At 40.7% G+C, this 26,581-nt stretch overlaps 1 protein-coding gene across 6 annotated transcripts in view; it reads left to right on the top strand.

The window, feature by feature from the left end:
- Positions 1-26,581, top strand: part of B3GNTL1 (UDP-GlcNAc:betaGal beta-1,3-N-acetylglucosaminyltransferase like 1) — a 95,633-nt gene that overhangs the window by 42,781 nt on the left and 26,271 nt on the right. For 5 of the 6 annotated variants that reach the window (XR_011741838.1, XM_071816663.1, XM_071816662.1 and 2 more), the window contains 2 exons: positions 18,693-18,788; positions 24,997-25,121. Coding sequence is in view for 5 of the 6 variants with exons in the window: in XM_071816663.1 (XP_071672764.1) it covers positions 18,693-18,788; positions 24,997-25,121 (221 nt within the window). In the remaining variant the exon portion in view is untranslated. Of the gene's footprint in view, positions 1-6,636; positions 6,709-18,692; positions 18,789-24,996; positions 25,122-26,581 lie in introns of all 6 variants that reach the window. The other variant, XM_065852228.2, reaches the window with a different exon arrangement.

Below are 26,581 nucleotides of genomic sequence, written 5' to 3'. Positions count from 1 at the left end.
CATTTAAAACCCATTATTCTCATCTCATAGCCTTCAATTGTTGATTTTTATCCTATTCAGCTGCTACTTTTTCAAGTCTATTTTTCTAATTATTTGAGTTACAGCGAGTCGAGAGATGTGGGCTGTTCCTCTACCCATTGGTAAATTTAGGTTCTATATAGATTCGACCTTTACTGTGCACTTAGCTTACACGGAATGTATTTAGTCTTGGAAATAGGAACATAGATTCAGAATTGTAATTGTCTTACCCTCTCTCTCCTTTCCTCATGATCTCACCCATTTCCTTGCTGGTTCAAGGGTTTAACTGGTTTCTTAATGAGCCAATTCAGCTCTTTACAAAGAATAGACAGAAGTTATCCTGTTTGTTTAGTATACTGAACTACTTCATCCAGGTGTGGAGGAGCACCTGTGCTGGCACAATGGAGGGAGGAGGCAGAAGCCAGGCAGTTGTTCACTTCCATTGCGATCAGGGTTGCAGTATAAGGTTCCTTAAGAGCTGCTGAGCTTGTCTAAGAACTCATTGTCACCCAAAAATCCCGACTGCCAGCAGGGCTGCCTAACACCCTCTCTCGAGCCATTGCTGGTGCTTGTCTGCTCCTGAGTGAGCCAGTTTAACTTACTAGTCAGGTAGGAAATAAAGAGAGAGTTTTTCTTCTTGGTTAGCAGGCTGAATTGACTTGCCAAGGGTTCAGACAAACAGCAAGGGAAGTAGTGAGGAATGTGTGGCCAGGAGGCAAAGAGCAGCAGAGCCTCTCTGTAACCACACTGGTGTGCACTTGGGTCAGCTCGGCCAGGCCTGCAGAGCTTGGTGTTCGTGGTGCAGTTACATAATGCAGCAGAGCTGATCTCCTGGCTCACTGGCACCCAACAGATCAGCCAAGCTCCTTCCCTCCTCACTTCCTTTTTTTCTTATTTGGTGGTGTCCTTTTTGCCAGCTGAGGAAATTCATCATGTATTTGAAAACTGGTGCAAGGGAGGGGCTGTGTGTTGGAGGGATGGTGGCCATGGGGAATGTGGGGTGACCTCTTCCCCTTTGGCTGTGGATCCATGCAGCTGAACTCCCGGTGCGGCACTTCGAGTCAAAAGGGAGAGTGGAAACAATCTGGCAGAAGTTAGTTACTTATCCGAATTTCACTCGCCTTTGTCTTGATGTCTAATCCAACTGTCTTAGCACCCCTTCATTGCCTTAATACGTTGTCTTTCTAATGTCACCAGGCCGGTCATTCTTGCCCTCTAACATGGTTTTCAGAAGAGCTTGCACTTGACCGAGATGTACATCAAGAAATATAGTAAAACAAGTTTGTTCTTATAATTATACTCAATCATTGTGGTTTATACGAAGTATTGTCTATGCACATTATTTTAAAGGAAAAATGATGAAGAAAATTGACTGTTTGGTTGATGGACTTATATGACTTATGGAAAATTCTGCTTTTAGCGTTGTGTTGCTGATGTGTGAGTGGTGCAGCGGGGTGAAGGGTAATCTCAATATTTGAAGTATTTTCAGACGGAGACTTAGAAGTTGTATTTAAAAAAAACCCAAAAACATAAACCCACAAACATTTAAACCAAGATAGCATCCTTATTAAAAAAAAGGAAGAATAAAGAAAACCTGTACGTCTCAGCTTCCTATTTAAACAGAAAAAGACAGTCTGGCAAAGCCGAAAGAGGGATTTAACTGGGGAGGAGCATTGCCAGTGATGGTGATTTTTTTAACAGGCTGTTTATACAGTAAAGTACCAGAGAAAAAATTACCAGCAATTGTATATATGTTTCAGAAGAAGACAGGGGAATAGGTCTTGTATACTTAGTCTTGTACAGACAGTAAGCGATAATGGGTTTTAATATCTTTTTTTAAACATCATAGATATTTTTGTAGGTGGCCAAAGCCTGTTATGTTACAAAAATCTTAGTTGAGCCTCTGCTTAGATAAGAGTTTTTTCTGCAATGCCAGCTGGATTTCTCTTGCTTCACTTTCATAATCCCATGTCTATAAGGGTGTTCCAGGAAGATCTGAGCATCCTTTTCATAAAACAGGAGAAGCAGTACAATATATACACCGAATCTTCATGATCAGGGCAAATATCTGCTTGCAGTTCATAGCAACAGGACAATTTAAGGCTTTTTCACAACTGAGACATATTAGGTAGCTGGTCATTTAATAAAGTGTTTGAACAACAGTATGTGTTGGTATCAGCCCTTTTTCAGATGTAGCTGGGGCAAATTCAGTTGAGTTTAAAATATTCTTGCACTGTGAACAAAAGCTACATGACATTTGTCTATTGAACAACTTCAAAGGGATTATCCAGACAGACAAATGTTTTCACTTCCCCCCTTCCCTTTTTCAGTTTGAGCTGATCCTGGCTTGGTGTTAGCTGTAACTCAGAAATATTCCTGTGGGGTTTGTTTCTGGTTCTGACAATCTTTAACCAGCAAGCATGAAGAAAACACCTCTGAAAGGACAGGTATCTTTATTAGTTGCTAGCAAAGATTGCTGCTGATGCAGAGAAGTGTGTATTTTCTTGCAGAACATACATTGATCATCTCCGTGTACTGAATTTTGCTAGATTATCATGTGTAGTAATTTCATTGGTTTATTTGCAGGTCGCAGGATCACAGAATGTCAGGGATTGGAAGGGACCTCGAAAGCTCATCCAGTGCAATGCCCCTGCCGGAGCAGGAACACCCAGATGAGGTTACACAGGAAGGCATCTATCCAAATATATTTTGTTAACATTAATCTCTTTATTTCCTACTGGTTCCTAACCCTCATGCTTATTTGGCATAGGAGATCTGATATTTTTTAGGGAATCACTAGTTACATCTGGAAATTCTAGCAATTACTGTTATTTCTGCCTTAAGAAAATAAATTGTAATTCAACTCTAGTTTTGCTAGGGAGTGAAGAACATTTATATGTTCAACGTGCTATCCATTAGACTAGTATCCCTTGATTAAAAACAAAAGTGCCTGCTTTTGAGGAGTGTCCAGGGGAGCTTGTAGAGCTAATTTGAGGTAAGTGTTTGGAAAAAATGAAGAGAAGTATTTCATGTAATATAAACTTAGTCTTAGCCAACAAAATGGATTTTCAGAAAATGGAAGCTGAGCATTGAACTCTAATGAACTGAAACAATCCTTGCCTTCCTAGTCTATGGAATTTTAATTTACTTGTTTAGAAAGCATAACGGTGATTATAGAAGCATACGTTTAGAAGTACTTTAAAATCACCAGGGCATTTAAGGAATTTGAGACACCTGTAGGCCTTGAATACTACTAATTGATATCTGTGAAGACTTTATGAAATCCACACAAAAGACAGAATTTTGAGTGGCTTAAACCTTTATTTACAACTGAATACTGACAAGAAGTTGCTGAAGCCTCTCTCCTCCCTCCAGTCTCTCCCCTTTAACCTCTGAATTACTGAGCTGGAGGGAAATGTATCAATCAATTAAATGTTGCTGTAGGCTTCAAAGGCTCTAACAAGAGTTAGAGGTGCACAACTAAGTTTCCTAGAGCTTTTCTTTCTTAGACCTCTTCAAAAATCAAAAGCAAATTGTATTTCTGCTTGCACCCCAGGGTAGTACTGAGCCCAGAGTTAAGATTCAAAACAAATCTGGCTGCAGCAGATGCAATTTTGCACCAGCAAGCGCTGGGTATTTTTCAGGTCTTTGCGTGTACATATATACATACATACGCATCATTTGATTTACACAACAAAGATATGCAAAACCAGTGGGTTTATCAGTAGTACTATGAAAATAAGTATTTATAATGTTCTCATTTGGATAGAATAGCATGCAATTTATGTACTAGAGGTCATAGGATCTGGGTAGTAACAACCCCAGGTTCCAGTATAAGTTGGGGAATGACCTATTAGAGAGCAACGTAGGGGAAAGGGACCTGGGGGTCCTGGTGGACAGCAGGGTGACCATGAGCCAGCACTGGGCCCTTGTGGCCAGGAAGGCCAATGGTACCTGGGGTGGGTTAGAAGGGGGTGGTCAGTAGGTCAGAGAGGTTCTCCTGCCCCTCTACTCTGCCCTGGGGAGACCACACCTGGAATATTGTGTCCAGTTCTGGGCCTCCTCAGTTCCAGAAGGACAGGGAACTGCTGGAGAGAGTCCAGCGCAGGGCAACTTTGGGTTGTTCCAGTACATTTATTTCTCCTCAATTTTGCATGTTCCAGCTGTTGCCTCTGTGATTGTAGCTGTGTAGAATCCAAAGCCAGCTCTTAACGATCTGGCCACTGGGGATTCTAATGTCCGTCTTGTGTCTCATTCCCAAAAGCAGGAGGACACCTCTTCCTTTGGGGTCTATTCAGCCTTGTGGTTGTTCATGTGCTGAGGCTCAACTGGGCTGTTAGAACAAATGGCTGTATTGGCTTTCATTGGGCAGTACAGGAAAGTTCTGTATGGATTTTAAAATAAGAATTCATCTCGTAAATACCCTTAGAAGTATTTTTGACAGTTAATTGTTTATATTCTTTAATCTGCAGAATTTGTCCTTACATAAGACTTCCAGCAAAGCTCTTGCCTACTGGATTCATAGGATTATTTTAATATCATCACAGCTTGCCATGCCTCTCTCAGTAATCCTGTATTTAAAACACTAATAACTTCTTGAGAACGGATTACTTTGTCCGGTGCATGAAATTTTTAATTTCAGCTGACTTCTTCCATTTTGTATTGGGTAAGAGACTGGGGCCAAATCTGCTTTCCTTCCAGTAAACTGTGGCAGAGAGATTGGACAGAATCCTTCCTCGTTTTTCAGGGTTACCTCTTTTGGTAATTATAGAGAAAATTAAGGGTGGATTAAAGCAAAACGTGTGGCTCCTGGTGGGACACTTGAGGATTCGCTGTATGTGAATCCCAGGTTAAAGCACTTACTCATCTGAACATGTGCTAAACTGCCATCGGTGGTCAAGGGAAGGAAATGACTTTGGTGTTGTATCTGAGGGTCATCTGGGCTCTCCCAGGCTTGTGACCAGGGGATCATGTCTCTTTCTGCTGGTTAAACTGGATGCAGTAGTGCAGACATTTCTGTGACAAGTTTAAAAGGTTGTCAGATGAAAATGGATCATGTTATCAGCTGGTAATGGTTTGTATTGCTGCTGAGACAAACCCAAAATAGCTGCATCTTAGGAACGTAATGGAGCAGGTGAGTGCACCGTTCAGTCTCCTTGAATCTGCTCTATGGATTTTGTTTGCTTGAATGTGCTTTGAATGAAGACAAAGAGTGGACTTATGCAGGCACCCCATTATTATTTCAAATAGTTTGTCTGAATTTTCAGGTGGGTGAAGCTGATTATTTGTTGTTGACAGAAGGACCGCATAGGGAACTTGTCCTAACAAGCAGTAATTGTGTGATTAGGAGAGTTTAATGAAGAAAAGGAATTAGAATTCATTCATAGTATTTGGTTTGTTGACAGTTCATGTCATTTTCATTGAATGAAGTCTATCAGTGGCACTTATATTTTCAAGCTATTTGGAAGCGCTGGTATTCTGAAGCTCTATTATTTACATCTAAGACCAAAGTCAAAACCCGTAGAAATTGGAAAATATTCTCAAAAAAAAGTAGCAAACTAGTTATATTTATCCTTGTTCTAGCAGTTACTCAATGACTTCTTTTTTTTACGTGCTCTGTATTAAAATGTTAATACAGGTGTATCAATCCAGATGTATTAATATGGAATAGTTTAAGTTTTAAAGCGATACTTATTAGTCACTTTGGGCTAGGAGAGGTGTTCAGATTAAATGCTGGTTTTCTGCTCTAATACTGTGCTTTGTGTTCATTGTGGATTTCTGTCCAGACTTACTAGTTGACTTATGGAGGGGAAATGTCTTTGTGAACATTCTTCATTTATGTTACTTTGAAACAAGAAGGATGGCAAACACCCAAACTGATGTGTAGTCTTTTCTAGTGTGATATAAAGAAACAAATATGTTTGAAAATGCCTCAAAATATCGGCAGCACCTGCTGATAGTAGAGCCTGTGCATAACTGGAGAGTTTCTGCTAATGAAGAGAAGGTACAAACAAGATCCCAGTTTTGAAATGGCTTAACTTCTCCTATTGGCTTCTTCAGGGGAGACTTGTCTTTGATGCAGTTTCTCCAATGAAAACAGTAAAATAGATGCCATTAGAAGGTGAATCTAGAATATAAATATCTCACCTTAGAAAAGAGATTGCTGTAAGTAGCCTCCTAATGTTTCAGCCTGCTTATTAGAAGTAAAACCTCAGTGTGGTGTCTGCTGTCCATCATTCTGAGGGAAGGCAAGGATCTCTGGGAGCAGTGTCCACAGGCACATTTTCGAAGCTGTGCACAGCGTAGAGGTCTGAAAAATACCTGCTAAAAGCAGTTACCTGTGAAGATGCAAGTGCCAATAGTAGGACAAGTGGATAAAATGGTTCCTTACCTTAAATCGTTCTCAGCTGAGAGGTTTCTCAGTAGAGCTTTTGCAGACTTTGCTGAGTAGAGTCTTAGCTCTCTAATTGCTTATGGGCTTTCCTTATTTTTCTAAAAATGCTCTGCTTTTTTTTCCTTGCCTTTATTTTGGTTGGTTGGTTGAGCCTTCCTTCTTGTTTCTTTGATTAGTGGCACTTTTGAAAGCCAGAAGGTTATAAACCGGGTCTTTCTTCTCAGGAACAAGGTAGCCTGGCTTACCAGATACTGAAGTTTCAAGCCAAGGACTCACCAAGGGTGGGCGGAAAAGAGGTAACTGGGGGGAGGAAGAAGGCGATTAAATGTACACATGAATGTGGTAGAAATCAGATACTTTGTAGTATGATTCAAGTGTAGAATCACATAAAAAAGGGCATCTTTGAAAATTCCATAGTTACTGAATGAAATTTGATGGCACTGATCTATTGACATTCACAGATATAACAAATGTGACTTGTATTCGTACATTCTTCCCATATTCAAAAATAATCTTCTGATCCAGATAATAAAATTATGCATCTATAATTGTCCTCTCTGCCTCCATATGGGTATGCATTAGATGAAATTAACTTAATGAGGCTTTTGGCTGGGGTCTGTTTTTTGGTCAGCCATACAAATTAGCTGTCAAAATGGAGCATTTTCATTTTGACAGGAAATTATTTTTCTTATAGGGAAACATAATTTACGATATAAATACGTGATGAATCGGGCATTGTAATGCAGATGACCCAATGGCTCTGTATGCTTTCTGAAGTTTTGAGTTGAATACTGGTTCATAAAAGTTCCTACTTAAAAAAAGGGAGAGGAGAACCGAGAACTGGGGAGAAATTCCCACAGCTCAAAATATTTCTAAAGCTGCCTGACAAAGCAGCTTTAATTCTCTGCATAAAGCTTTCTCTAAGCAACTTGGTGGGTCTGGCATAAGTATCAACTTTGAACAAGATTTTCATTTCTAATCTCTTTTCCTGTCTCAATACTGAATTATGTTCCGAGTTCTCAGCTCATGCTTGCGCAGTGTGACACAGGGGAGCTGCCAAAGGCTACAGCCCGCAATCCATACTCTGTATTGATTACCAACAGCAGGCATATTCTGACCTGCCTGGAACTGCATTGCAACCAGTCATGTCAGTGTTTCATAATAGAAGTAAGATGTTTACCTCATTTCCTGAAGTGATACTCCATTAAAGGATTCTAAGGCTCTTTTCAGGCCATATTCTTATATCGCAGACTTTCGTCGTAGGATTGAGAATACATGGAGGTGAATACAAATGCTGCAAATGGAAAGTATAATTTTGGTGCTTGAGGTACGTGCTTTTACCAGGAAGATTTGATCTCCTTTTTCTGTCATCAGTGGATTCCTGAAGCATTTATTATAAAATATAAAAATAAGCACCGGTCTGACAGGCACCAGTACTGCTTGTAAGTGAAAATATTTACTCATGGACACCAGATCTTTAGACTTAAAAGTCTTTGTGGTGTCAGCTTGGAACAGAATTTCAACAACCGTGTCTTGCTCCTGCAGGTGTATTCTTACACAAAGTCACGTACATCTTCATGTTTAGACTGACACTTTAAAAAAGTGTCTGTTTTCCTCTTGCATGTTTGTTATCTCACAGGGTTATATCTGCAGAATAAGGTTATGTTATGTGTAAGATTATGGAACCTTATGCATGTTTGGTTTTGTAAGTCAGTTGGGTGATCTGAAGGACAAAATGGAATCCTCTACTGCAGGAGACTTTTCTTCTGCAATATTTTAAAAGATTGAAGGAACTCACAGAATCCCAGAATGTTAGGGATTGGAAGGGACCTCGAAAGCTCATCCAGTGCAATCCCCCCATGGAGCAGGAACACCCAGCTGAGGTTCCACAGGAAGGTGTCCAGGCGGGTTTGAATGTCTGCAGAGAAGGAGACTCCACAACCTCCCTGGGCAGCCTGGGCCAGACTCTGGTACCCTCACCCTGAAGAAGTTTCTTCTCAAATTTAAGTGGAACCTCTTGTGCTCCAGTTTGAACCCATTACCCCTTGTCCTGTCACTGGTTGTCACTGAGAAGAGCCTGGCTCCATCCTCCTGACACTCACCCTTTAGATATCTGTAAACATTAATGAGGTCACCCCTCAGTCTCCTCTTCTCCAGCTCCAGAGCCCCAGCTCCCTCAGCCTTTCCTCACACGGGAGATGCTCCACTCCCTTCAGCATCTTTGTTGCCCTGTGCTGGACTCTCTCCAGCAGTTCCCTGTCCTTCTGGAACTGAGGGGCCACAACTGGACACAATATTCCAGGGCAGAGTAGAGGGGCAGGAGAACCTCTTTGGCCTACTAACCACCCCCTTCTAATCCACCCCTGGCACCATTGGCCTTCCTGACCACAAGGGCCCAGTGCTGGCTCATGCTCATCCTGCTGTCCCCAGGACCCCCAGGTCCCTTTCCCCTACACTGCTCTCTAATAGGTCACTCCCCAACTTATACTGGAACCTGGGGTTGTTCCTACCCAAATGCAAGACTCTACACTTGCCCTTGTTATATTTCACTACATTTTTCCCTGCCCAACTCAACTGTACCCTACTCCTGTAATACAGTCATATAAAGCAAGTTTTTACAGGGAAACTCTGCAAATAATGAAAATCAATGTGCATACAAAAATTAGAAGCTTTCAGTTGTTTAAAAGAGGCATTTTTTAGTTACATTGTGAGTCATGTTTTCTTTAAGACTGTTGTGAATTGTACTGGCAGTTATTGCTTTTGCTTCATTCTGATTTCTAGTGGAGACTTCACTGAACTTATTTCTATAGTTCATTTACCAACCTTATTTACTTTATCTATAAGTTCGTCTTCTAAAGGAAAAGGAGATACCCACATAAACAAGATTGTGGCTTTTGATTCAGCTGTTATTGCCTGGAGGCTTTTTACAAAACGTACATGGTTAAACGTGACTTATTAACATAACTCATAACATTAGCATTTACTTTCTTAGAAGTGCAAGACAAGCAGCAATTGGGGCCTGTTTCCCCATGAGGATTTACTATCCATCTTTTCTGTATACCTCTGAAGTCACGTGCAAGTATCAGCTCTTGAAAAGAGTTGGAAAAAACCATAAGTATTGGAAATGAAATATAAAAACTGTCAGCTTTTCTGTGTGCCTTTTTTCAAAGTATTAGATACTGATCGCTGGAAAAGCCTGGTTAATCTGCTGAGCGAGATCAAAAGGAAAAATAAGCTTCAGTTCAATTTAGCATTGCCTGAGATTTATGGATCCTGTGCTGCTCATTTGGCTCGTGTCTGTTTTTTAACCTGTAATTCTAGGATTTGGCAGGCTGTTTTCTCCATAGAGGTCTGCTTGCTGTCTGATGAAACGTAATTTAGGCGTCAGTAAAGTAGATGAAGAAGTACAAGTGCATTTTCCCTTTTTTTCTTTTAGTTTCTTTGCTATACAAAATAATAAAAAAGGAAGTCCTAATAAAAGAAGTGTGAAATAAAAAGGCATTTTTGAAGTGCACCTCAGCCTGCGAGAACTCCGAAATGTAGTGTGTGTCCTTGGTGCAGTGTTAATACGTGCAGGTTTTATTTCTCCTGTGAAAGACTACTGGCTCGATGACACATGGCTGTGTTTTGAATTTAAGTTCCAGAAGATCATCTTCTTTTAGGAAGGCTCTGTGTTTTGGAGCGCACTATGCTTCGTGCACAGCTGCTCTGTATGAAATAATTGACAGTTCTATAGCCCAATTGTTACATTACCGTTTCCTGGAAGAGACAGATTGGGTTCACCAGCTTAATCCTCAAACATGTGGTCTATATTCAAATATGAAATGAGGCGTAACTGTGAACAAGCTTTATGTTTGGTTGGATTTGTTTTGGTATATGCCAAATATATATTCCGTGCAAGTGCATCCCCTGGGTTCTCTACATAAGCTGCTACCGCGACCCTTTCCATCAGACCAGTGTCTCAATTCCTCTTGTTAGAAATGTGGTGGATACTGGGCTAAATCTGAAGCTTGAAGCTGATTCCACTGAGAGGCAATATTGATGAAAAGACAAAACTGTTTGACTGTTTTTCTTACTCAGCTGTTGTTTCTACTTTCTGTGAATCATCAACTTTCAGACAAAAAGGCAAGTGTTAATGGCAAGGAATTCATTTTTGATGAAAGATTGACATTTTCTTCATGTTCCATGTATCATATGAAATCTGTAAAGGGGATTTTTATGGTATATTCTAATAGCCTCTACCGCTCAGCAGAGAGTGAGAAAATGTATTAAAATTAATTTACAGTTGTCTAGTTGACGTTAGGTGATTTAGGAAGCTCATCAATAAAACTATGTAGATTAAATTCAAACCAAATCCACGTTTTAGTCTGTAGATGTAGACATGTATAAAATAAATTGGTTTATCGTGTTACTTTTGTTTTTCTTTAAGATAACTTCACGTGAATTAGAGTCAACTGAGAGTTACTAGATGTGTTGGAACATGTTGAAAGGTGTTAGCCTTACACACAACATCACCTCCTTTGAGTACACGGGCAGACTTTGGGGTCTTGTGAGTTGTTTCTGTTATGGGATAAGCTGATGAAAGCAGCAGATATTTCTTGTTACAGTCAAGTTTCTTTAGCCACACAAAATCTGTTTTGTTTTGTGGTGATGTGTTTTGTTTGGTGTGTTTTGTTGTTTTTTCCTGCATAAAGTATGAAGGAAGCAAAGACAAGTAATTTCTTTGCTCACTATTCCAAGGCTTGTAGGTTTTTCTACAGGTCCTTGCAGTCCTATCTGCAACTTTTGGGTCCTGCCCAAGGGTCTTCCATGGGGTACTTTTATTTCCATCACCTTGCCCCCCTCTCCATTTCTCTCCTCCTATTAACTTCAGTTACCTATTCTGTACTAGAAACTTGAATATAGTTTGATCTTGCTACACACAGGCCAGATACTGTAATTGTGACCTTGAGAGAGCTTCCAGCACTCTGCAGCGGAGCAGGCTCTGGCTGCTTCCAGTGTGTCCGTCTGCAGAGGAGCCTGGCAGCATAGCCAGTAACAGAGCTGAATTTTCAACGTGCTTTGTCTTTGAATCTTTCTTTCACAATTCTATCTGTGATTATTTTTCTTGTTTCCCAGAGGACACTGATGCTTTACCTTTTCAAACAAAAAAAAAAAAAGAAAAATTTGTATTCTGTTTCCTAGTGACGCTCTTTGATCAGAAGATCTTGTTAACAATATCTTTTTTGTTTTGAGACTAAGAGAGAAATGCCCAAGGGTGACATAAATCATCTATGAGTTTCGAGAGCCTTTCTTTTAAGTAAAGAATTTTTTCTTTACAGGACTGAAACTTGTGATCTGTTATCAGGTCTTGAGTTACTTATTTGAGATTTTAGCACTACATTCTACCTCCCTGGGCAGCCTGTTCCAGGCTCTGTCACCCTCACTGAGAAGAAGTTTCTTCTCAAATTTAAGTGGAACCTCTTGTGTTCCAGTTTGAACCCATTACCCCTTGTCCCATCATTGGTTGTCACTGAGAAGAACCTGGCTCCATCCTCCTGACACTCACCCTTTAGATATCTGTAAATATTAATGAGGTCACCCTTCAGTCTCCTCCAAGCTCAAGAGCCCCAGCTCCCTCAGCCTTTCCTCATAAGGGAGATGCTCCACTCCCTTCGTCATAATCAAGAAGAGCTTCAAATGCAAAACATAAAAGTTCTTAGTTTTCTCTTGCATTAGAAAAAGCTTTGCTTTCACATTTTTGTCAAGAGAATGGTTTATTTCAACTAAATGGAAATATTTAGAACATAAAGGACGTTCCTGACAAGATCATGGTTTTTAATATGGAAAGGGTTTTGAATTTTATCTTCTCTTGCTATTTTAAATGTTGATGTTTAAAATTGTTGGATTTGTGAAGCAGCTGCAATACTAAGGAAAAATTTTGTTGAATCGGAGAATACCAATTACCTGATTATGCTTAGTAAATTAAGAGGTTATGTCTAGAACAATTTAGAACAGCAAGACTATAGTGACAACAGGTGGTAAGACTGAAAAAATGAGTGAAACACTAAGGCGCTGTCAAAACTATATATAGTTTGATTTAAACAACAAGAACATTGACCCAGACATTTTTCATAAAGGGAAGGAATGTGTGGCAGAATGCAAAACCCCTCTCTCCCCCTTCCTTCCCAGGTATGGAAGGAGTACACACATCTCCCTCTTTCTCTGCTGTTTGAGGCTAACAGCTGCTTTTGTTTGACTCTGAAGGTTGCTGGCCAGGCTCATTAAGAAGGGAGTGCTGAGGCGCCAGGGAGCCGCTGGGCACCCGTGGCCAGTGTGGGGGATGTTTGGAAGCTTCAGGGGCACCCCACAGCCAGTGTGGGGGTGCAGAGAAGCTTCTGGAATGGCCACAGTCAGATCTGATCAGGCTTTAAAAAATGGGATTCTCATCGAGGCTCTGCCTCTTGCGCGGATCTCTTGGAGCACGAGCCAGATGCTGCTGCCAAGAGCCACTTCGGGATGGCGACTCCGCTTGCCTTGCCGCTACGTGTGTTAGTAAAATTAACCCTTGCAGGATTGTGAGTGTATTTATACTTTCCATGCACATTTGCACATGTGTTTATACTTTCTGTGCACATTTGCACGTGTACTTTCCGTGCTCAATACGAGCACATGTATAAATTATTTCCTCGCGTAATCGCGGGTGTATTTTCCTCCCGTGCTTCCACATAAGCACATGTAATATTTCGTGCACATTTGCACATGTATTTCTCCTTGCAGGATTGCGAGTGCATTATAAATTTACCGTTGCAGAATCGTGAGTGTACACTTTCCGTACTCAATACGAGTACGTGTATCCCTTTAAAATAATCCCACACCGTGTTCAGGCAAGTGTGAGCTCCTCCCGGACTCAGGGACGGCTCTGGCATTGTTTTTGGTGAAGCCACGTGCATGCACTCTGTGGACCTCCTGTTGTATTAGCTGCTGCCCCTTAATAATCTTCCTCAACTGATATGTGAACCTGTATTCAAGTCACTTTTGGAGTGCTAAAACCCTGTTTCTCACTGGTTTAATAAAAGTTGTTTTGGACCCTGTTGTACCTTAAACTGACCTCAGGGTGCTTCTGTGACAGAACAAAATGCGTAAAATGTGATTTCTAAGCAGACCTTTGTATCAGTGTTCATCACTGAAAAAACCTCATTTGAGGTTCTAGAAGTTGCCACCCTCAGAAAATAACATCCGTGAAAACACAGCAGTCCAAGAGGAACATGATTCTGTGTACCCATCCTTCTCTCGTAGTACTTCTGACTTATAATATTTAGTTTAGTGCAATAAACATTGAGATTCATTTTTAGTAAACTACTACAGGAGCTGGAGCGATTTACAGTTTCTACAAAGGGTCACCATTAGGAAATGCACGGTTTTTAGGAAGAAAGCATGATGCTTTTTAATTTGGGTAAGTTGGTTAGAATCACTAATAGCTATCCTGTAATCTTTTGTGTTCCTTGAAAGATAAACTAAACCCTCAAGGTACGTAGATTTTTATTTGAAATAAAAATTTGTTAACTAATTCCATAGCACGATAGTTTGTATCAGTGTACTTGTGCCGAAAATACTTAGATCATAAATACGACATTTTCTCTGTGCTACAATGAACATTTTGTTATAAAAAGATATAATTAGCTTTCTAAGACTTAGCAAAAAAAAAAAGGGTGACATTTGAATAATTTGTCGTGGTATTGATCTTAAAAGTTTCCTTTAGGTTATTTATTTCAATTTGTGTGTAGAGGTGATAGGTCTCATGTTGCAGCAGAAATGAGACAGTCCAGGTCTGAAAACTGTTGTACAGCATACGCATGATGTTATTTTGAACTGTTTGACTGTTAGACTGGAAAATATTTAAACAGAATGCAAGGCCCAGAACAGCTGTGGCAGCATAGGAAGTGTCAAGTTGGCTTTTTTTTCTTTCTTTTTCTTTTTTTTTCTTTGAAGGCCGTGTTATTTTTCTATCCTTTTCCTTCAAAGGACAGCTTATTTTGTGTTTCCTGAAGTAAAACTGGAACACACGCCCTTCCTTCATTGAAGGAAAGTTTCAAGCATCAGAAGGAATACCGGAATGAGAGTGTGAGCTGACAGGCAGCCTGGGCTCTGCTCCCATCCACCGGTGATCCTGCTGTGGGAGGAGGTGATGGGGTTTGGTGGACAGTGGGGCCCTCTGGAATTATCAGGGCAAATGCTCAGGGAAAAGGTGTGCAGAAATACATCTGGACTGATAGCTTGGTGGTCAGAAACTTTACAACTTGGAAATTGAGAATAAACCCAGCCTGTCACAGAAATATCAAAAGCAATGTGATGAGGCTGAGCAACACTTGTCCAATCATCTTTTGGTGGTGATAAAATAAAAATGGCTGGGTTTTTTTGGAACAGGCTCCTTAGAGACGTGGTTGACACCCCAAGCCTGTTGGTGTTTAAGAGGCACTTGGATAATGATGTACTTTAACTTTTGGTGAGCCCTGAAGTGGTCAGGCAGTTGGACCAGATGATCATTGTAGGTCCCTTCTGACTGAAATAGTTATATTCGTATGAAAATAGGAGTTCAAAAATTGTAGCTGTGCTTTCAAATATACTTTCTTAAAACCTTTCAGGTATGTTCTTAAGGTCCAAATGACCTGCTGTTTTGGAGGCCGTTTTAGAAGACCTCATAAATTGGCAGAAATGCCTTCTTGTCTCAGCACGTTGATGCATTTGATGATGATGAGTAGCGATGAATTGATTGTGCTGAATCATAGACGTGACGGGCAGCCCCACGTCCAGGCTTGGCACAGCACCACACCTGAACTAACACACCTCCTTGCTCTGACAGAGCCTGCACAGGATCTTGGAGATAGGTCAGAAACATTTTACGGATCAGAAAGTGTAAACGGTACCTCCAGTTATGCACTGGATGCAGGAATTCTACTGAAGTCAATGAAGGTAATCTGTATTTTCACTGATAAAAGTGGAAGCAGAAACATCTTCCATTTAACTTAAAACACTGTACAGCCGTTTCATGTAATTTTTTTAGCTTTACATTTTGCAGATGCTGTATATAAACCTGGTTTATGTCTTTTCTAAGTGGCAGTTGGTATAAACACAGTATCGTTGTATAGAATGAAACATGTGAGAAGTTCCCATTGGAATCGAAGGAAAGAGGTTATTAGAAACAACCTAATTCAAATTAAAGCGCTTGAAGTGTGACACTTGTTTCAGTGCTAAAAACTTGGCACACCTGGTTGAGAGAAGCAGCTAAACCATGTGTAGGGTTAAATCAAGTGTATTTCCTTCATTTCCTCTGGTACTTCTGTTAAAGGGTGGTTTTTCTCAGCCTGGAGGATATTTTCTTTCCTCATTGACCATGGCAGTCGTACAGTACAAATAGTGACAATAACACATGGTACCATATTCTCTGTTTCTTCTTGGAATTAAGTTTTCTCACATTGCAATGAAGCAGGAAAATGAAATTTTAACTGAACGGGATGTCTTTTCATGTTTCATGAGCTTTAAAGAGCCGGTATCTTATCTCCATGTTCATTAGTAAGCTGAAAGACTTGCCAGTAAGGATTCTTCCACAGGTAGAAATGGTGTTGCTGAGCTTGAAGGTTAGAGTGCACAGAACTGCTGTTGGAGTTCCCTCTTTCTTCTCTGGCTGGTATGTCAGCGACCAGTTATTGTTTCATAGGTGCAGCATTGCTGTAATTTTTCACAAGGTGTTAGTTTGAGTATGCCAGAATAACCACAGAATCACAGAATGTTAGGGATTGGAAGGGACCTTGAAAGATCCCCCACCTCGTTCATCAGTGGGCCTACATTGCCTCTGGTGTTAGCTTTATCTGCTACGTATTGCAAAAAGCTCTTCCTGTTGTCCTTGACCCCGCTCGCCAGGTTTAATTCTAAGGAGGCCTTAGCTTTCCTAGTTGCCTCCCTACACCCTCTGACAACAGCCTGATACTGTCCTCAAGTGGCCAGCCCCTCCTTCCATGATCTATAAACTCTTCTCTTCCACTTGAGCATACCCAGCAGCTCCCTGTTTAACCACGCAGGTCTCCTGGCTCCCTTCCTTGACTTTTCTTGAAGGATAAGACCCTGACATCATATGTGGAGATCCAGCCACCTCACCACCAGTCTCAGGTTTGTCTGTGATTCCCCTCTAGTATCTTTGCTGAGATCGACAGTGAGCCATAGAGCAGTGTTTGATTTAGGAAGGACATGGATGTATGCAGTGTGTGATGGTCTGATATGTGATCGTCATCGTATCATTGCCCACATTAGCAGAAGTGATGTTTTAGCGTTTCAAATTTGTTCTATTTAGTTTCACTGGAATATTTACACATCAATGGAACACAGATTATCCAAGATATTTGGGATGTATGCTCTTTGCACGTGACCCCGACTAAGTACATTGAGCTACATCCTGAAGACTAAGTGCATTATGTTCTCTGAGGAACCAGCCTGTGCTGAAGAAATGGCTTTCTGGCCTCTCCAAACACATTTCACGTATTCCAATAGGCTCAGGACTTCCTTTTGAAGATTTTCTTTCATTCGGAATTGCGATTCAGTGCAATGCATTCTAGCCTAGCTTTTCTCCCTACTGTTGTTTTCTTTTGGGATTACTGTTTGGTCATTGTTTGGTTCAGGCCATACTCAATTGACCTTGTAATTAGTGTGGAGCTAATAACCACGTCCTGACTTACCATGTCTGCTCTGATTTTCTGGGGCAGTTTTGACTCTTTCAGCTCCCGCTGACTTTTGTGGGGAGTTTTTGACATTTAACGTCTCTGAAGCCAGCGTATTTCAGTGCTGAACAAACTGCTAATGTGTTAAGTCATTGCCAGTAGGAGAGAGGATTATTCTGACTAAAATTAAAGTGTGTATGTTGAGATGAGTTACGCTAGGACCCCTTTACAGGTTCTATCGTTACGTTCCTGGAGACTGCGTGGAGCATATTTTGCCCTGAAGTGGATGCCTGTGTTTGATCTGATGGTTTATGCCATAAGAAAAGTGGGAATAGATTAACTATTGAATTTTGATTAGATTTTGAATCCAGTTTGTTTGGAGAGTTGTTCTAAGTTTCTGTATAGAACTGGTGTGTAGGATTTGCATTTTAGATCTCTGTTTATCTGTGTAAATGGAAGTTGCCAGATATAAGAAGAGTTTGAGGAGCTCTATCCCAGGTTGAAATCAAGAAAAGCACCTTTGATATGTAAATGCTTAAATACACGTGATAAAATTTACGTTTGTGCGCTGATGTGTAAAAATTCCAACTATACAGGAGGGTTAATATTATCACCATAGCGAGCTATAAAATCATGTGGTCGTAAGATCAACATTTTCATTAGTGTTTGAAGACTGGCACTAATTGTGAGGTTTCTTTCTTCTGCCTTCCTAAACCAGGCCGTGCTCTTTATTTTCTGTGCAGTTCTTGGAAGCAGGCAGTGTCTCCTGGCTTAACTGAGCACATTCTGTTTGACAAGTTCAGTCTCTTGTTTGGCTGGATACTTCATCTTGTAATAAAAGAACGAACCAGTTTACCTTCCATAATCCAGATTCTGGTTTCTTTCACAGTTGTGTTTACAACAAGTTTGCTTAAAGCTGCAAAGACGCATTTGTATAGTTCTTGGCTGTCACTAGTCAAGAGGATGAAATTAATAGCCACTCCCTTTTAAGTCCCTAAAGCATTTTCTTTCCAACAACCTTTTAAGGTAGGTACCACTGAATAGCAAATCCATAGTGCTCTGGTCATGTTTAAAATAAATTGCATCTTACTTCTCCAGGCTTGATTAAGATTGAAGTGTCTTTGGCAGAAATAAAAGATCAATTAAAGTTCTTCATATAAGGAATATAAAATGGAAAATCATTGCACAACAATTGTAGGGTTAAGTTTAAGAAGATTCTTCTCTGCAATATCAACATCACCATTATTAATAGAAGTGTCATTTCCAGTATCCTTCTCTCAATTTGAAATGAAGTTTCAAGTACTCTTCCTGTTTTGCAACTTATGATAGAAGGTATGGAATATGAAGCAGGAAGTACATTCATCTGTTGGGCTGTGACACCACAAAGATGCTGGTATACACCCATTTTAAACACTAAGCACATGCTAAATTTTAAGCACTTGCGTATCTCAGTGCTTAAAATTGCTGAAAGTATAGGCATAAGGATTTGCAGGATTTCAGATGAATGCGTAAGGTCTAATTTGTTCCCCAGCAGATGCTGGTTTTGACATTCTGATGACTAAGACTGCTTTTTTTCACCTTTTTCCTAGGTGTTTACCTCCCATGGACCTACTGTGATCATGCCAACCTGGTTCTGCTCTCGAGAATGGTTTTTTCATGTGGGAAAATTTGATGAGGGTGGAAAGGTGAGTGCTGCAGGTGACATGTAGCCCAGGAATCGTCTCTTTGTCAAACAGCCTCTGAAAGCCTTAAACCTTTATTAAGAAACACTAGACAGAGGATTATAGATAAAAACTGAGGTCTAAAAAAAATCTAGGTCATACCATATGCCTGTTTTGTTGTGTGTGTGTGTTGGTTTTGGTGTTTTGGTTTTTTTAAGAGCAGCCATTAACAATTACAGTTGTTTCGGGATAACTGTGGTGGTTGAAGGACGCAACTGAGATGGGGTTTGTTGATAAATCTGTTATACGTTGGCAAACAGATCTAATTCAGACGCACTTGAATTCATTCTGTGTAGTTTGGACCTGGGGAGTTTTGCTTGTGGCTTTGGTGAGATTTTTAGAGATAGAATGGGTGGTTCTGAATTTCTTTTAAATACTTCATTTAATATTATCCCCAAAACATCTTATAAGGCTGTTTCCTATTTTATTATTTAAACTAGAACATATTATGAGGATTATTCTTTTCATAGCCCTCCTGTGCCATGCCATCTGTATATACCTAGAGACATAAGCACGCATGTATACAAATATATCAAGATACACAAATATTATTATTCGGGCTGCCAAAGAAAATATAATTAGAGGGGACAGTGGACAGCAAACAGAATTGTTTAGAGTGGTGAAAGGATTTGCCCTTAATTAAATGGTGGGTGAGTGGAAGAGCTGGGAATGATGCTTGGCTCCCAATACAATATACATTCTCTGACCCATGCTCTTTATTTCTTTTTTTTTATTATTACTTATCATTGTATTTTCATTCTCTGAAGAATGTCTGACTTGACTTCTTGAGCATTGTTAGTAAGCTCAAGAAAGCAAGCAAGCTAAAACACAGAACAACAATAGAACAGCAACCAAGGCAGCCCTCAACCTTTACTGCTTCAACCAGACCCTTCTTGTTAGTGAGGATGAGGTCCAGCAGTGCACCTCTTCTAGTCGGCTCCTCCACCCTTTGCATCACAAAGTTCTTGTCAAGGCACTGGAGGAACCTCCTGGACTGTGGCTGCCGGCCGAGTGGTCCTTCCAACAAACATCAGGGAAGTTAAAATCCCCCACCACAACCAGGGCCTGTGATTGGGAGGCTGCTCTCAGCTGTGTGTAGAAGGCCTCATCAACTTCCTCACCCTGGTCTGGTGGCCTATAATAGATGCCCATAATAGTGTCACCCTTGCCAGCCTGCCCCTTAACTTTCACCCATAGACTCTCAACTCGCTCCTCATCCATGCCTGGACAATACTCAATACATTGTAGTTGCTCTCTCACATAAAGACCATCTCCACCACCATGCCTGGCTGGCCTGTCTTTCCTGAAAAGGACACAGCCATCCATGACCACATTCCAGTCATGTGTGCTGTCCCACCATGTCTCCGTAGTTGCCACCAGGTCATCATCTCCTGCCCTAACACAGGTTTCTAACTCCTCCTGCTTATTCCCAATGCTGCACGCATTGGTGTGCAGGCATTTCAGAGAGCGAGCTGAGCACACCGATTTCACCCCAGGGGTATGAGAGACCTCCCAACCTTCATGAACTCTGGAGTGATGCCCAACTGATGCAAGCCCAGCTACAACCCCATCCCCCTTCGCGTCTAGTTTAAAGTTCTCCAAATGAGCCCTGCTAATTCCTGTCCCTGCATCCTTTTGCCCCTGTGAGATAAACCTTTCCCACGTATCACTGTTTGGACTGGTGTCTTGTAAAACCAGCCATTATCAAAGAACCCAAAGCCCTGCCTATAGCTCCAGTCCTGTAGCCAATTGTTTAGGGACTGAATTTTTCTATTCCCTCCCATATCATCACCCAAAACTGGAAGGAGGGAAGAGAAAATCACTTGAGCCCCAGACTCTCTTACTATCCGTCCCAAGGCCTTGAAATCTTTTTTCATTCCCCTCAGACTGTGGGATGCAGCTTCTTCCCCACCTGTCTGGAAGATCAGCAGTGGATAGTAGTCCATTGGGTGCACCAGGTTGGGAAGTGTCCTGCTGATGTCCCTGATCCGGGCTCCAGGTAAACTACACGCTTCCCTATGATGAGGTTCAGCTCTGCAGACTGGGCCCTTCGTCCCTCTCAGAAGGGAATTACCTACTACAATTACCCTTCTTTCTTTCTTATCTGAGGTGGTCTTGAGGCATGGGGTCAACTGCCTTTTTCTATGTGACCTCGTAGGTGGGCCTTGCACCACATCCTCACCTACCTCTTCTTCAAGATCTGGGGCCTCAAACGTATTACAGAGGGGCACCTGAGGAAGCAAAGCAGGCAGGGAGGGGGATTGCCCATGGCCCCGAGCTGAAACTCGCTTCCAACCCTCGTCATCTTTTCTGTCCCCTGCCTCTGCCCGACAGCAACAGGGCAGGGGCTGTCTCAAGTCTTCTCCCTCTGCCCAACAGGGCAAGGGGTTCATCACCTTTGGGGTGACTGTATTAATGACTATTAATTTGATCACTTCCATCTCCATTTTTGGGTTAGTATTTAACAGTGTGACCTGTGAGTGTCATATTGCTGCAAGTAAACACAGGAACAGGCCAACAAATCTCCACGTTTCAGCCGTCTCCGTTTGCTAAACTGTTTCCATGCCAAAAAGCTGCATTTCTCATTTGGAATTAGATCCAAACACCTGTTCTTCGTATTTCAGTGCTTAGAACAAATGGAAGATAATTCTTCTATGGAAGAAATTGTGATTTGATAGTAATGTTAATAGTATGGTGGACTGATAAAATATAAATGCAGAAGCTATGATGTAATCTTTTTTTTTAATTACAGGTAGGTATGCATGTATCTCTCAGTCTATCCAGGCTTTATGTGAAACAGATTTTTTTAATGTTTACAAAATGTTTTCAGAAATGAAGTTCTTTCTGGTCAAGATCTGCAAGTGACATTTTAAACAGTGGCTGCTGCCAGGAGGAGAGTTGGGGAACCACATCTCTGACTTTATTGCCCCTTAGCTTCCTAAAAAATTATCTCTGTGCTATCCAGCTGATTCAGATCAAGTGCAGTGCTTCCTTATTGAAAAAAGCAGATTTTTGAAACTGTATCATGTTAAAGCAGGGGACTTTGTCATGCACAGTGGTAGGAGAGGTGTCTGTTATTCTCGAAGCAAAGCTATTACTTCATATGTTTGGCAGTGCACTTTGATTTGCATACAAAACCAACATTTCACAATTGTAGCGAACAGACCTTGGGTACTTCTACCAAAATGTGTTCTTCAGATGGACAACAGATTTTGTTTGCTGTTAATGTCCAAATGGAGATCACTGGGAAGACCCGTTATTTGTCTCTTTCAGCATATTGTCCTTTTGTTCTAGTCACTGGGTGTCATGGCTCTCAGCTAAAACAACTAGCTTCTTGCTTTAGGTAAATGCTCTAAGAAATCTAGTGTACAATAAGAACTGTATAAATGAGCATTTCTGACCTGCAGACTCCACTCCATGTGAATGTGGTGTATTGTATAGTCTTGGCTTTATTCACGCAGTATTATTCTTGACATCTCAACTGTAACATGCCATGCTTGTTTCTTTCTCTAGAGCTTACCACAACTTGGATCCAGATTTCCTGTCACCTCGGTATTTAACCTTCCTTTTAAAGTTTATGAAAACTAAAAATAGAGTGACAGCCTCAAAGTTCTAAACTAATCTCAAAGTGTAAACAGGGGCAAATTATTCTTAATGAGCCCCAGATGGAATAGCATATTATAAGCCACTGGCCTGAATACAAACTTGTGGCTCTGAACAAAATGCCTGGAGCTCAGTTTTGATCTATTTTTGCGATAAAAGGTCACCAAAAAAGCAAGAATTGAGGAGGTGTCAAAATATCCTTTGGTGCATGGGAGACTGTAGCACATGCTGCTAAGATAACTTTGTAGGCTGTTAGGCGCTAACTAATGCCTTTTTCCATTTTTCTCTGCCAGAGCACACAAATGTCATTCTCTCCAGAAAGGCAAGCGGTTAGAATAAGGCCTGAAAGGTAAAAGGCTAAGTAGGAATTTGTTTTTTTGAAACATGATTAAAATATGGTCAGTCTGTCAAATAACCTGTGAAGATGCTCTGGGGAAAAAAATCTAGATAGAACACAGAAATTAGTATTTTTGGCTGAACAAAGATCAGTATTTGATCTAAAAAGGAAAGAAAGGAGACAAAGATAATGATACTTTATAAGCTAGTTGAAAACTTACTCCCTATCCTATGTCTAATGACATTTTTTGCTAGTCTATTATTAAATACCATTTAGAATTTACTGCTTCTCTTCTATTTGACTTCCCCTTCATCTTTGTTGTAGTTGTAGGTGATTTGTGCCTCCTTGCCAAATAGATGTGTTGAGGACACTGTAGTCAGTCATCAGCACAGCAAGTGATACCTGACCAAAGTAGTCGGTAAACACAAATCCTTCACCTGCTTTGTAGTAATATGGGAAAGTGGACGATGATTTAGCATATGGCTAGTGCATGCAGGTTAGAATGGAGCAGGGGCAGGCTTGTTTTGCCCTGGGAGCTGGAATCAGCAGCCTTGAGTGAGGAGGCCGATGAGTTTATCCCCTAGCACAGCCGCGCACGTGGGGCTGGGTTTTGCCCATAACGTGGAAAATTCTGTATGTAGTCCAGTAACATTTAAACTTTGCAATTTAATTGTATTTATTAATGCTGAAAACTATTTACGTGGCAGCCTATTGATGAAATGCTGGATTATTAATTGATACTTTTAGCTATGGATATTAATTTTCCAAAAATAGATTAAAATATCCCTTTAGTGGTTAAACATCTTTTTCTTTGAAAGTTGTGTTGTTGGCCAAAGGTTCCTGGTATTCAAAATGCCATCTGGATCCAATAATATGTCTCAATTGGGAATAAAAACTCTCGTGTTGCAACAAACTCAACGCGCTCAGGAGCCGTAGAGAGTCCCATCCCTACAGGATCTATAGCATGGTCAACATCTTTCCTGCCCTGAGGAACACGTGGCAGCGCTATTCCCTGCGATGTGGGAGGCCACTGCGGAGCTGGACGAGGCACTTGCTCCTGCCAGGGCTGGGAGTACTTAGTTTGAAAATATTTCTGCCGGTAAATGCCAAGAGCGCTCAGAACCAAGCAGCATTTTGAAAGAGCCTTTTACTTCTGCAGTAACTCTCATTTTTAATGTACATATTAAGGGTTATCTTGAATAATGTAAATGCTTATCCAAAAGAAAATGACTTGCAGGTATGTATGTGATGTAATCATACCTCTGAATCAAAATATGACTACAGCAATAAGTTGATATGTGCTATGAAATCTGGGCCCTGCCTGACACAGTCTGGTACGTGACCGGAAAAGAGGGAAAGGTTTAAACTTTGCTGCTGACTCTCAGTATTTCCATTAAAGTCCAGAATAAGAAAAATATAGAAAGGACTAGAAGATAAATGATAGTATTTGAGGTTGTGGTTTTTCCGATATCCTTGGTGACTGTGGTTACTCTCTGCTGCTTCAGCTACCCCCAGATTTCTTTTGTGGCTTTCAAGGTAGGTTCACATAAAGCATGAATTGTTCTCTAAAAGTTTTCTTCTGCATCACAGTTCTTAAACTAGAAGTCAGACAAATATCTACAAGCGATAGCTACAGATATCTGCCCTTAACAAGCCGCCAGATCAGAATCCAGTTTATTCAGAATCTGGGAGTGTGGCCCAGTTCAGTGTCTTAAATCAATCTATCGTACAGTGAAGTCTGGAGCTGCAAAGTACAGAGCTTGGTTTTGGTTCTGATTTCTCCCAAAATACGTATGTTCAGTTGAGTGTTTTGGGTTTGTTTTCCAGGATTCAAAGCCTTTTTTTGTCTCTTCTCTCTTCCCCTTCCCAACCCCTTGGCTGCCCAGTCCTGACTGTGTCTGACATGAACCCTTGGTGTGCTGGTATGGAGAACAGTCCCTGAACTGGCTTGCTCTTGAAAGTAAAGGCCAGAAGAAAGCACAGAGGGATTTTGTGTCTAGTACTTTAATTAGAGAATCTCCTTTTCTTAATTATGGAAGAAACTCAGAAACTGTGCTGATGTGGATTTATTTTTTTTAACTTTTACTGTTTTTCTGTGTTGAAACAGAATACCTAAAATTGAGATTGAAGTTTATGCCCCTGTTATTCATGTCTGTAATACTGTTTACAAAAAGAAATGTATTTCAGTTTTTCAGGTCACTTCCCGGTTTGAAATAACTGTTTCTCTTCCAGGGTGTTCCAGAAGATTTGTTGTTCTTTTATAAACATATCCAAATGGGCGGTGAAGTCTTTCGAGTAAACCATTGCCTCCTGCTGTACCGATACCATCCACAGGCTGCAACTCATGCCGTCCTAGAGTAAGTTGCATTTTTTGGTAGAACTTAAAAATTAGCTTCATCTTGGATGATTGGCAGCAAAGATGCTTGATCTCTTTGAGACGTGACACAGCAAAATAATCACCAAGTTGTGTTTAATTGTTTATCTGGGGTTTTTTTGGTGGTGTGTTTTGTTGGGGTCTTTGTGGGTTTTTTTGGTTTGGTTTTTAAGGCTAAAAAGCAAGTACAACATAATACATTGGTAGTATCCTCCTGTTTCTGTTCATTCTTGCTATAGTTTGCTTCTGAGTAACATACTGTAATACTGGAATTGAAATTATGAATTGAAATGTCTGGTTCAGATCTTGTCCCCCATACACTGTCCCCGGACCTGTGTTAGTGATTTAGTGAGGAACTTTAGTGCGGGCACTTGAACGTTTGACAAATATTCTAAGAAATTTTTTCATCTTTGCAACTGTTCTTGAAATAATTTTGCAATAGGTATTGTAAGAGCAAGGAAGCATTATGGGGACTGCATTACAGCAGTGCTGTTTGTAGACCATTATGAGGTGACTCATTTTCCTTTTTATTAGTGTCTGAATGTCAGGTTGTGAGTTTTTTCCCCTCTTTTAGTGTGTAATCATTTTGGCAGTTAGTTACAAACTTTAGAGCCACGCATCATGGGATGCTGGAACTCTTGGAAGCTTCTTGCTGGTATCTGTGGGAAAACATCTCATTCTTGGAAAAGAGTTTGTTTTGAATTTACTGCAAGCTGTTGCTTATTCAGATCTACAAGGTTGTGTGGCACAAGCACCCTGAATTACAACACCCTGCGAGAATGTGGAAATTCTGTAAGCTGTTTCAGATGTGCTGTTTGCATGTCCGGATTGGTGCCTTTCTTGTGTGTAAGAATTCAGACTAGACAGTCTTCCTGTTGATTTTTTGTTGGTACTACTGTTAATAATATTTTGTGCAAGCTTTCAAATACGAGATTGTGTAACATCTCTTTTTACTGGCTTGCTCCCCTGTTTGGTGCGTTAAGCTGTGAGGGTTGGCTTTTGTTTCTCGAGAGTCAGGTGTGTGTTGAGCAAAAAGAGGTTAGCAAAGGTTTAAGATAATAATTTAAATTGTGTCTTTCCTAATTTGTATTTTGGTCATCCCACCTTATTTAATGTGTGTTCTACCTTTTCTAGAAGTCTTTTTTTAAATTTTTCTTTCTTACGGTGAGTTTTGATGAGCAGTTTTCTGAGGTGTATTCCCTTTCGCCATGGGCCTGATTCGTCTTCGAATTTTCAGAGTTAGCCTAGACCAATTAATATCTTGTCTGAGATCAAAACAATGCTTGTAGTGTCAAGGTTTAAGGAAAGGTGGCAGTAAACTGTGGCAGACACTCCCTGTTATCCCCTCACTCCCTGCCACCCCTTCCTTTAGATTGGAAAGATAAGGGGAAAGGAAGAGAGACTTAGACAGGCACCTAGAAGAACTGAGCTGAAAGAAGAATC

Source organism: Patagioenas fasciata, chromosome 18 (genome assembly GCF_037038585.1).
Source record: "Patagioenas fasciata isolate bPatFas1 chromosome 18, bPatFas1.hap1, whole genome shotgun sequence".
Lineage (NCBI taxonomy): Eukaryota > Metazoa > Chordata > Aves > Columbiformes > Columbidae > Patagioenas > Patagioenas fasciata.
Note: the sequence above shows the minus strand (reverse complement) of the source record. Positions and strands in the feature narration are given on the sequence as shown.